The 12015-nt window shown below is 34.7% G+C and overlaps 1 protein-coding gene and 1 pseudogene across 1 annotated transcript; both read left to right on the top strand.

The window, feature by feature from the left end:
• The first annotated feature begins 630 nt into the window (after positions 1 to 630).
• LOC128239407 (uncharacterized) lies at positions 631 to 3104 on the top strand. The gene is made up of 3 exons (XM_052956037.1): positions 631 to 765; positions 2134 to 2281; positions 2947 to 3104. Exons 1-3 carry the CDS (start codon positions 666 to 668, stop codon positions 3041 to 3043), a joined length of 345 nt encoding a protein of 114 aa, XP_052811997.1. The 5' UTR covers positions 631 to 665; the 3' UTR covers positions 3044 to 3104.
• Positions 3105 to 3694: 590 nt separating this feature from the next.
• Positions 3695 to 8888, top strand: LOC128228304 (uncharacterized; annotated as a pseudogene).
• The last annotated feature ends 3127 nt before the right edge of the window (positions 8889 to 12015 follow it).

The raw sequence follows: 12015 nt of genomic DNA, 5'->3' as shown, positions 1-12015 counted from the left end.
TGTGAGTTGCTGGAAAAATCATACATGCCATATTTCTGATAGGCTTCCCAGGGGATTTTGGTCTGAATTCCAGGGGATTTTGATATTACACCAGGGGATTTTTACGCGACGAAAATTTGCGCAATATCTGCATTTATATTATAAGAATAAATACAGAAATACACTCAAATTACAATAACTTTTGGACTTAGCCATCATAGTCCTTCATGGAATTTCACACTCATAATAGTATTTTCTAAATCACAAATTAGCCACCATACGAAATTACGGCGTCATCTCACTGCGTCTTGCGTAGTTCCCAACCTTGCTCCTTTTAAAAATAGTTGAGCTGAATGAATATATACATTTTGCAAACGTAATTTTAATCAAACATCTAAAGAAAATGTCGTTTAAAAAAACAATAACTAGTTTTTCTTTCGGAAGTGACTAAAACATGACTTCAATGGGTTTGCGCCGTTTTATATCAAGCACAAGCAATGCCATTAAATGCTTTATTTGCATTTTAAAGGAAGAAAATAATACGATGTTTTTATTTATATTAAGTAGAACATACAATCTTATCTGATCATTATCGTGACCATCATTTCTAAAATTAGTCCAGCCTGGTCTCTTATATAAAGAGCGCTAACTGGTGGTCAGGCACTAGTATACCTTGAAACATCAAAATGTTCAAGCTCCTTTTCGTGTGTATTGTGCCGTTTGTTTTGTGCGCCCCGTCAGAGAAACGCTTCATTGAATCTCTAGGAATACCATTGGGAAATATTTGTAAGTGTATTGATCTACGTTGTTCACATTGTAATAGGATGACGTCGCGGCTTATTCGAATAAAAATGCCCACGACGTTTTTCATAAAAGATTTGGAACATACCACATAAAATATATCATGACATAGATTTATTGCATAAACAGAGCCTTTAATAAAATGGTGATGTGTAATTATTAAAGTTATGATTGTAGAAATAAGTTACAAATATCAGAAGAAATTATATCATGCATGTAAGGAGAACCAGTTGTTTGGACAGTCCAAAGGCGCGTGGTTCTTCTAGATATCTATATCTATATCTATATCTATATCTATATCTATATAATATGTTTTTATTTATACTCTAAATATTTTTGTTTTGTTGTTATCATCAATGTCAAATGAAATAAACATGAGAATGCATTTAAATTAAGAAATAAATGCATCAGCCTATTTTGTTCGCTGTTAAATATATACCAATATATCTCACGAGTTATCGAGATACTATTTCCGTTTTGAAAATGTCTTAACAACAACATTTGAAATGGCAAAATATGACATTTTTTATATTCTGATATCAATTGATAGAAGAGTTGTGGATAAATTACATTATCTGAACATAAATTATTCAAATAATAAGTCCTTGAGTTGTCATACAATGGTTATAATAAAAGAAATTATAACTCTAAACTCTCTATAACACACACATACACACACACACGCACACATTGTATTGTAATTTACTGTATATTTTACCCTTATTCGCATATCAAGATTTCTGTTAATATTAAAATTAGTGACTTCAGTTATTCAATAAAGTTGGGAACATTTGATCCTGAATAACAATGTAGCCGAAACCTTATTTGCATAATAATTGTTTAACACCACTGGCTTACCTTGTTTTCCCAGCATCACTAAGAGTTCGCAGCATTTTATAACACTGTTCTCGGTATCTGTACGGTGGTGACCTGGTCAGTTTAATCCAATGCTTAACACAACGTGTCATCACAGTTTGAAGGCGTCTGCATGTTCATGTAACAAAATTAGTTTAATATTTAAATATATTGTCAAATTCATTTGTTGCTTGAAGACAAATGTATCTTGGGTTTTAAATCATGAAAGGGTTGGTGTGAAAACGTTCCGAGATATTTGTAGAATGACAAAATATCAATTGGCACAAACGCATATTTTTCAATTTTTATAAGACCCCATTTTTATTTGTCAATGTTTAATTGCACACCACTAGCTGCACAAATAAAACCATAATTATGGACTTTTAAAGATCCAAGATTGATAAATAAAGCTTTGCTTCACGGTTTTTTGAAAACACGGTTGCTCGTTTAGGTTAAATTTTCTCTGTCCAATCAAGAATATGTTGTTGTTTTTTCCAGTTGACCTAGCAACGTTGAGATGTGATATTCAACTCATGTTGGATATATTGGGCGCTGATCCGACGGAACAAGCCTGTGAGGCAGAGTGTCATAAACTGATTAGTGAGGGAACTGTGTTCACATATGGCTGTCCTTTAATCTGCCATGGGTTAGTATAGATTTTGGTTCGATATTATGTGTTTTTTACATGAAAAAGGTCTGTCAAGCATTATTTAGTGCTTACTAGTTAAAAGGATCCTTATAAGTAAGCAACAGATGTCTTCAGAGATCCATTGTTTGTACATATAAAGTTATATTATTGGTGTGTCGTTGAGACCTGTAAAATATAGAACTTTACCATGGCATCGGTTTATAGTGTCTAAATGATTTACGGTTCATTACACGATGGAATTTTGTATACAATATATACATAATTAAACATGTGTTGCTTAACTAAGAATTATATCCCTGGCTGGGATCACAATACGTCTATTATCTTTTGATAATGATTATATGGCCATAACAATGCCGTATTATAGAAGTTACCAAATTTGTGAATTACGAACATACCCGGGCTTAACTTTGAAAGCTAAAACACTCCTTAGTGAAAAATAGTGGTTATGGCAACATTTTGAATGCAAATCATTAACATATTTTAAACGGTCTCAACCCAAACATTTTGAGTGGTACCTCAATTTAACGAACTTGCCCATATGATGCATCGGATTGTCTTGGTTTTAAGCAAGCGTTGATGTGTCATTGGTCAGTGAAATGTAATATGTTTTACCTTCTCTATCTGTTTTGGAAGTTTGTATAATTTGCTTTTTCCCTTAGATTCCAGAACCTCGCCCACTATTTCCACGAAAAACCACAGCCAGGCCAGGCCAACACAACGTGTGGGGGCGCCGACCTAATTGGTGCTCTCGGCTAATATGCTTTGATGTTTGATGTTGTAAAATAAATGAAAATAAATAAAAAGAGCCAACAACCAACATAGGCTTCCATGCTTAATATTTGGAAACAGAATTTCGCATGATGCATAGAAACATTTTGCAACGATTGTATATTCAACGTATACTTAAGGTATTTCCGAACTCGTAAAAAAATATAAGTAATTATTTAAGCGTACCAGATCTTGCCTAAACAGGCAAAACAGAATACCGACTTTCCCACTCCTCGTTCGGTAGATATTCAAATGTTTGAAAGTGCAAGTAAGTGGTGTATTTGAATTTCCATGCATTCGAAACGACTTCCAGAAATGCTTGAAAAGACGGTTTTTTACCAAAATAAGCAAAATATATACGCCCTAAAAACGATTTAGCAGTGCCGTTAACGCCCTTACCTTGTGTATTTGAACAGGACGGTTTTTTTTTTAATTTGATAACAGGGCTTGTCCTTCTAGTTATTTCTTTAGCTTACATGTGTTCCTAGGCAATTTTGAGAAGTATATTGTTTTCGTTCTTTGTTCTTACATCGTAACACATGCAGGGCATTGTCGTGACCTTTATCTATAAAAGTTGTGTATATAAGCACTGCTCAAAACAGACCGTAAACTACTTGTCATTCAACTCGACAAATCAATATGTTCAAGCTGCTTGTCTTGTGCATTGTGCCGTTCGTGATGTGTGCCCCGTCGGAGAAACGCTTCATTGACGCTTTGGGAATTAATTTGGGAAATGCATGTAGGTGTATTGGTCATTGTTATAGGGTGCCGTAATGGCATGTAAGGAGAACACTTATGAATATGACGTTGTTCTTCTTTAAGGAATGTTGTTGTTTTTTATGCCCGGACAGGCCTGTCACATTCCTACAACGTCGTGTATGGCGGCACGAGCCGGTCACACTCATACAATATCGGTGTATGCCGGCACGGGCCGGTCACACTCATACGATATCGGTGTATGCCGGCACGAGCCGGTCATGTCCCTCGGCTTTTGTCCTTATTTGGACTGTTTCTGTTTCTCTGCGATGTCTTTATTAATATTTTATAAAGAATTTTCAATGAAGTTATCATTTAATTAAAAACAACGTTGTGATTAACATCTAAGCTTATGCTGGGGTTGCGGTAAATCCGACGAATGTAATACAAGTTTCGTCTGGCATATCTTTTCGGAAAATAATACAAAAACATGAAGACGCCTTGATTGAATGAAAACTTTTATTTGTATCATACATTTGACTGAACATGAGCTCTACTCAATCGTTTGTATTGATAGGCTAAATGTAATCTTTGGAATACATTGCTACTATCAAATTCATTTATCAATTTTTCAGGCTGCTGTAAATCGTCTTTAACTTGATAAAAAAAAAATTTATTTTTAAATATTTTGCAAAGATGTTTTGTTGATTACTATTGAAAACATCAATCATTTTAATTGTATGAATAACTTAGTGAAGCATTTAGAAAGACAATATCGGTAAAGGTATTTCCCAAAAATAATAAGCTGTAATAAATAACCTTAGGCCTCACCAAATTAATAACTTGTTAAAAAATTAATGGGACGAGCGAACGAAATAATAATAAAAATATTTTTTTTTTTTGCATTTAGCTAAAAAGAGGAACAAGCGAAAAGCGAACAAACATATATAGTCAGTTAACTCACTTTTGCTCACATTTTATTCACTTATTAACTAAACAATGATATTGTAAACAGTACAAAAATAACATCCAGTGAAAAAATGATCACACTAAAAGATACAAATATTAGTTTTGAGAACAAACACATGCTATTTGAGATCAAGCAAATGTATTTCTTTAAACTATTTAATAGATGAGAGAACTCAATACCACAGTTTTCAAGTTTTTTTTAAATATTTTTGAAAAGTTTTATTTTAAAATACCCTATGCATGTATAAGTTAAAGCCTGGACACAAGCGCAAATGGTCGTAGCCACCTGCCTGCCCAATGGCATATCCAAATCTATTAACTAGGTTTTCTACTTTTCCTTTGGAAAACTTCGTTAAAAATAATACTCTATTAAAATACATTGTCATATCTCATGCCATGGAAATGACTAGACAAGGTGACTAGAAAAATAACTCACAAAATCAATATAGGCATTTGCAATCAAATATAAACTACAGCTATCACTCTTGCAATTACTACACGATTGGCCTTTGTAGCCATCTAAGTTCTGGAAGAAAATTTACAAAACAACTACACCGTATTGTAAACCATTTAAGCACCAAATATGACAGAGAAAATTCCAGCCAGCGCCACATTGATTCTAGGCTTTCTCAGAATTTAACGCCTATCTTTTTTTAACTTGCAGATTTTCCTTATTATTTTTTTTAGATATCTTTTCAAATTTAGACAAGTAATAGAAAACATAAACATATATACAAAAGACACTTTTACTTCTTTTGTACTGCAAATACTGATTGTGTCAATTTTCATATATAGCAAAAAGATATTTCAAGAAAATACAAAAATATGCAATATTTCTTTCATAGACAAAAACCAACAGCATAAACATTTAACACTTGAATGATTTCCATTTATAGTTTAAATATACACATGAACATTTAAAAAATCTACAAACATGTATTCGCAACACAAAGTGTGATTAATACTTTTTTCCAATCACACAGTCCGACACATTTTTTTTTCCTTTCTGTCTAATATTTACAAAATATACACAATCCGGCTTGTCTGATGTTTTTTTGTGAATGGTAAAATTCATGGGATTGCATGCGGCACATATGAATGTCAGTCAGGTTAATTTTCAGCTCATCCTACTGTCCACGAACATTGACTCATCGGTGACCAAGACCTCCACCACGAGCATGCCCTCGTTGCCTCATGGGGACCGGAATTTCATGATCCGCTGGGCCGGAGGAATCTGAAATTTAATAAGCAATATTATACATGAATGTTCATTGTAGTATAATGTAGTATGCATATCTGAAACAGTTTGATTATGACACCAGAAAAGTGGTGCTCGTTTCTTGGCCAAACTTAAGTTTGGATAATCACTGTCATTCACGATGAAATTCAGCAATTCTTGCCCAGTATATATACGTTTACTTTTAGTGGGAGCCATATTAAAACAAAGACATTTGTCATAAATTTAATCAAACTTTAAATGGTGGTAGAATTGTCATTTGTTCACGTAATGTTTAAGAATCAGGAAGTGAAATAAATGTTTTCATGTTGCCAATTTAGTCTTGATCATCTAGACGCTTGCATCCGGGTCTATATCGTTTGTTGACTCTAATTAGAGCGGCAGCATGATTGAGACTAGCCGGTGCTTTGATAATTGTTACGATCGAAAACCGTGGTTCAAAGGGAAAAGGCTACATTCTACTAAACAAAGTAGAGACAAACTGCTGTTTGTGGAGTTTTGTGCTGTTCTTCTATGTTTCTTGTTTGTGATTTTGTGTTCTATGTCTTTGGCGTTTGCTCAGTGCCACTAAACTGGGTTTATGTTTAAACTTTTTGCTACTGAGCTTGTTTCTGTAGCCTTTGGCATAAATATTAGCTTACAGAAGTTTTGCAAAACCCAACTTAATTGCGTTTTACTTTTAGTTAACCTGGACATGTTGAAATGTGATGTTCAAATATTGTTGGATGTGTTGGGCAGTGATCCAACGGAAGTAGCCTGCGAGACAGAGTGCAACAAGCTGATACAGGATGGAACTGCGTTCACATACGCCGTTCCTTTAGTCTGCCATGCGTAAGTTTAAAATATGTTAAGAAATAGTTTATTTTGTAAATGTCTAGTCTGACAATCATTGCTTTGTTTAGTTCATGAATGAAGAAGATTCCTCATGGTAAGTAACAGTCTTTTGTGACGCTCTTTGTGTATATAGGTTTATACGAAGTTTATGTTTAAACTTTTCGCTACTGAGCTTGTGTCTGTAGTTTTTCATATTAATATTGAGACATCTATATTTTGAAATAAACAAGGTTTTTAAATATCCAGTTTGTAACTAAAAATCATTTCGAATTTAGTATGCTGTTTTAAAATGGCGCTAATGTTACATTTTTATGACTGGTTGACCCATGGAATATTGGTATCATTTGAAGGGGTATTGCCTGCTGAATGCTAAAATGTAATAATAACAAATGTTATTGCATTTCAAATGATGTTTTTTTGCATTTTTCAACTCGACATAATATGTTCATGCCATGTTCTGAAAGACATTATCATTTCGTAACTGCTCCGAAATGTTAGTCAATTCTACAATTGAGAGCTCATAGCGTAGGTTAAACGCTGGCCGATGTTGAACTATTAATTATCAAATGTATGACATAAAACGAACGCTGATGGGGCTAACCTAAGCCTGATTTCTCAATGTTACCAGTCCACTTAAGTATTCTTTTATATTTCTATAAATCATAAAGAGACAGCATTTTGCAAACAAATGTATGAAGCATGAAGGTTACACTTTGCGATCATATGCCATTTATTTTGATTATCGTACTGGGAACAGTTGATCGCGCTTGAAAAATCAATCCCAGACGTTGACATTTCCCTTAAGGAGAAGGGTCCCGATTCAATACAGGAAGTAAATTGTAGATTTCAAGGCGTAACCTCGTTGTGTCGTTAACTGTGTCGTAATAAAATCTTTCGTTAGGACATTATGGCCGGGAGTACCTGAGCTCTCTTAAACAGCATAAGGAATAAGATTTCTTATCAATACTGGGCCCAGAAGTTTCAAACACTTATTTATGCAATATGGAGAATTCTATAAAAAGCATTGTTTTCAAAGGTGGAAAAAAACATTCATTTGAAATGAAAGGAAATCTCAACTGTTCAAATGACGTCATGTAATTTTAATCATCATAACGTGATATGCATGGTGGCAGTGATTACTGTACGGCAAAGGAAAGAAAAGGCGGCTGGGAGTTTGTGCATACCTGTGCCTTAGGATAATCCGGGAAAGTTGACACAGTTATGTCAGAAAAGTCCTTGGTTTATGAAAAGCGGAAAAGAACATGACATACAAAGAGATCCGATCCGTTTAAAAGCTATTATCGAATAGGCTCAAACGTAATATTACATGGGAACCAACTTCCGACAGCTTTTCGATGATGATAACTAGTACGACACGGGAGACAACTTCTTGGTTGTTTAAGTACTTCATGTTAAGCCTATCCCTATATGCCAAGAAAATGGTACGACTTCGGTATAAACTATTGTTCATTGATTAGTTAGTGAAGACCTCGTCTAGTTTCATTGTTATTTGACTGATATTTATTAAAGTAAACCATGTCCCCCTATAATGTTTTTACAATGAATTAACTATTTATCAAGTGAATACATGGCTATCCATGTTAGGGGAATGAATGTGGCCAATGAACAAGGGTCATGTTCTACAGCCGGGGATACGAGTTTTTACTGCTAGTACTATAGGGACCATACAGTTTTCAAACTAAGTAATTTTAAGTACGTTATAGATCTTGACTAGAAGACGTTCCCTATTGACTGCGAGGTCATTTGGTCAGAGGTCAAGATCGTTATTTCCCTAAGCATACTCAAGATGCTTGATCTTTAGGTTCTCACACTTAAGATGATAATTAGTTATGTGCCAATTCAAAATCCAGGCTCAGTGAAGATATTTTGTGGACTTTAAACATTATTCTCTATTCTAGGTATTATTATTCATTAATCTCTATTCTACACAATTAAGTTTTAGGAATACTTATAAACAATCTTTTTGTTGCTCCTTTCTTCAGATTTTAGAACCCCGCCCACTATTTCCAGGAAATACCAAAGCCAGGTCAGGCCAACTCAACATGCGGGGGCTTAGCTGGAAATCTGCTTGGATAAAATGTTTCAATGCCTGTTGTTGTAAAACAATATTGAGAAGGAATAAAAGAGCTAATAACGAATTTATGTGTTCATGCTTAATAACTGATAACATAAGCCCGCTGAAATACGATCCACAAATGCGTGGGAAGGCCCGAATATACTTAATTTAAAAGAATATACAACATAAATACGTTTATCTGATTGCCCCATCTAATTGCCTACATGCATCCGGAACTCCTCGACCATTTTTATAAAAAACACCTTCAATTACGCTGCAAGTAGATTGCGTAGTAATTTCAATTTAACAGTTAAGCTTAATGACTTAACTCTTGGGAATCTAAACTATGTTTGCAATAAAACACTTCACTGGTAATCAATTTCAACTTAGATCTACAAATAATCGCTAAAATACTTCATTTAAATAATAATATAATTCAAAAGTGTACGAACTACTTTTACTGATGTACTGAAATACATTCGAAATTGCTTTCGATAAACATTGCCGAGGAGCTCCGAACGGTTTTATTACAAACAATAACTTATCTCGCTTATTTCATTTATTTCCCCATTTTTAAGGGACTCGTCCATGTCACGGTAAATTGTAGTTTCTATTCAAGTATTGCTAGGATTTTCAAGTGTTAGCACTTTGTTATTGACAGCTTACAACCCTCAAGAAAAATATAATTATTTCCGTTTCTTGTATCGTGTATCTGTATCTTCAGTTATTTGCCGCCTTAAGTATGACTATTGGCGTAAAGGTACTGGGTTCTCGTGAAGGGGTAGTGTTTAAAGTGTTGGTGGCGTATTTGCGCCATTCAATGTTTTATCTTTGCCATCAAGTCGTTTTGGGGCTGGCAATTTTCTTTGATGAATAGTTTAGGCGTCTAAAAATGAACATTTAGGAAGACTCAGAGTAGTCAACAGAAACTGTTAAAAAATGGTACGTGCAGTGAATTTCGTGTCGCTGAGAAGTCCGGCTACCAAAAATCAATTTCAATTCCACACATTATTGATAATTTACATGCTAATAAAATAGAAATTGAGTTACGAACTGATCCATTTATTAAGTTTTATTGATGAAGCTCAAAAGAAATTAAAACATAGACATATGCTGACAAGAATAACCGATTCGTCGTTGGCTGGTTTGGCCACTATACTTGAATATAAGATTGCACATTGAATATTGATTTAATGAAGTTAGCCTACTTGTATCTTATGAACTTACAAATAATAGAGACTGGTCAAAATAAGATTTTCCAAATCCAAGATGAAAAACAGTGTTCAAACTATGTGTCTAAAGCTTATATGCAAGTAAGCATATCCTATTGTAACTTACAAGTCTTATATTGACAGTATAATGAAGACTTATCATTAAAGAGGGTTTTGGTTCACATTTTATTTGAGGCAGTTATTTTCGATATCTAATACTATGAAAAGTGAAATAGTTTCTATATTACTCTCAACAAAACTAACTGTCGATTCAATTTTACTTCTTTTATCCGGAATGTTCTTGACACGCTGAATGTTGTTTAACGGATGATATCTGATTGTGTATTCAAAAGCTAGTTGGATATTTATATATATTAATTGTCGATTTAAAACGTTTATGTGTAGTTCTGAAAAAGATCATCAGGGGGGTTGATGAATTAGAATTTTAGTTTTGGTTTTGATACCTAAATTATGTTTTGTTGTTATTTTTGCGGTTACAACGTGGTACAAATAATTTACTTTAATTTGAAAGTTGTATTATGGTGTTTGTTTATGGTGTTTATGTATTTCAACATTATTATTTTTTTGATCACAGTCTTTTCGCATTTTTCGCAAAACACAGCTCGCCGGAAGATCTGTCATGGAGTTTCAACCCAGTAGTAGATTCACCGACCGTGTAATGTTCTTCGGGTGAACGTCTCCATGACGGTTTTCAGGATTATGACCGCTCCTGGGACGGAGGCGTTGGCTACTATCCAGAACTGTCTACAAGACATCTTTGTTGAAATTGAACTGTTTGATATTTGCTGCTGTTTTATTTTTGAAGTAATGTACAGATTAAGTCTATGTAGTCTACATTGTATATTTGACTATTTTGTTTAGGAAATAATTGTTTTACCAAATATTTGAGTGAGGATGTATTTTTAAATATTGTCTTTGACGTCAGCGATTTTGAAAAGCGTTTGAAGCGCGAAAAGGATAAACATAAAATGTTATATATCATGGATAAAACAAATGCTCATTATTGTCAAAATTCGATCCTCGGAATCGACTATAGCTATGTGGTTCATATGCGTATCACCACAATCCTATAGGGTGATACAGTGCTATGTTAATTCGTGTATCACCACAATAACCGTATTGTATTATACAGTACGTGGGCCATGCATGTATCACCACAATAACCTTATACGGTGATACAGTATGTGGTCCACGCGTGTATCACCACAATAACCGTATAGGGTGACACAGTACGTGGTCCACGCGTGTATCACCACAATAACCGTATAGGGTGACACAGTACGTGGTCCACGCGTGTATCACCACAATAACCGTATAGGGTGATACAGTATGTGGTCCACGCGTGTATCACCAAACTATCCTTGTAGTATTTTACAGTACGTTGTTCATGCGTGTATCACCACAATAACCGTATAGGGTGATACACGCGTGTATCACCACAATAACCGTATAGGGTGATACAGTATGTGGGCCATGCGTGTATCACCTAACTATCATTGTGGTATTTTACAGTACGTTGTTCATGCGTGTATCACCACAATAACCGTATAGGGTAATACAGTACGTGGTCCACGCGTGTATCACCATAATAACCGTATAGGGTAATACAGTACGTGGTCCACTCGTGTATCACCACAATAACCGTATAGGGTGATACAGTACGTGGTCCACTCGTGTATCACCACAATCACTGCATAGGTTGATACAGTACGTGGTCCACGCGTGTATCACCACAATAACCTTATAGGGTGACACAGTACGTGGTCCACGCGTGTATCACCACAATAACCTTATAGGGTGATACAGTACGTGGTCCACTCGTGTATCACCACACTAACCTTATAGGGTGATACAGTACGTGGTCCATGCCTGTATCACCACAATAACCGTAAAGGGTGATACAGTACGTGGTCCA

Source organism: Mya arenaria, chromosome 1 (genome assembly GCF_026914265.1).
Source record: "Mya arenaria isolate MELC-2E11 chromosome 1, ASM2691426v1".
NCBI lineage: Eukaryota > Metazoa > Mollusca > Bivalvia > Myida > Myidae > Mya > Mya arenaria.
The sequence above is the reverse complement of the archived record's forward strand: the minus strand, read 5'-3'. Positions and strand labels throughout refer to the sequence as shown.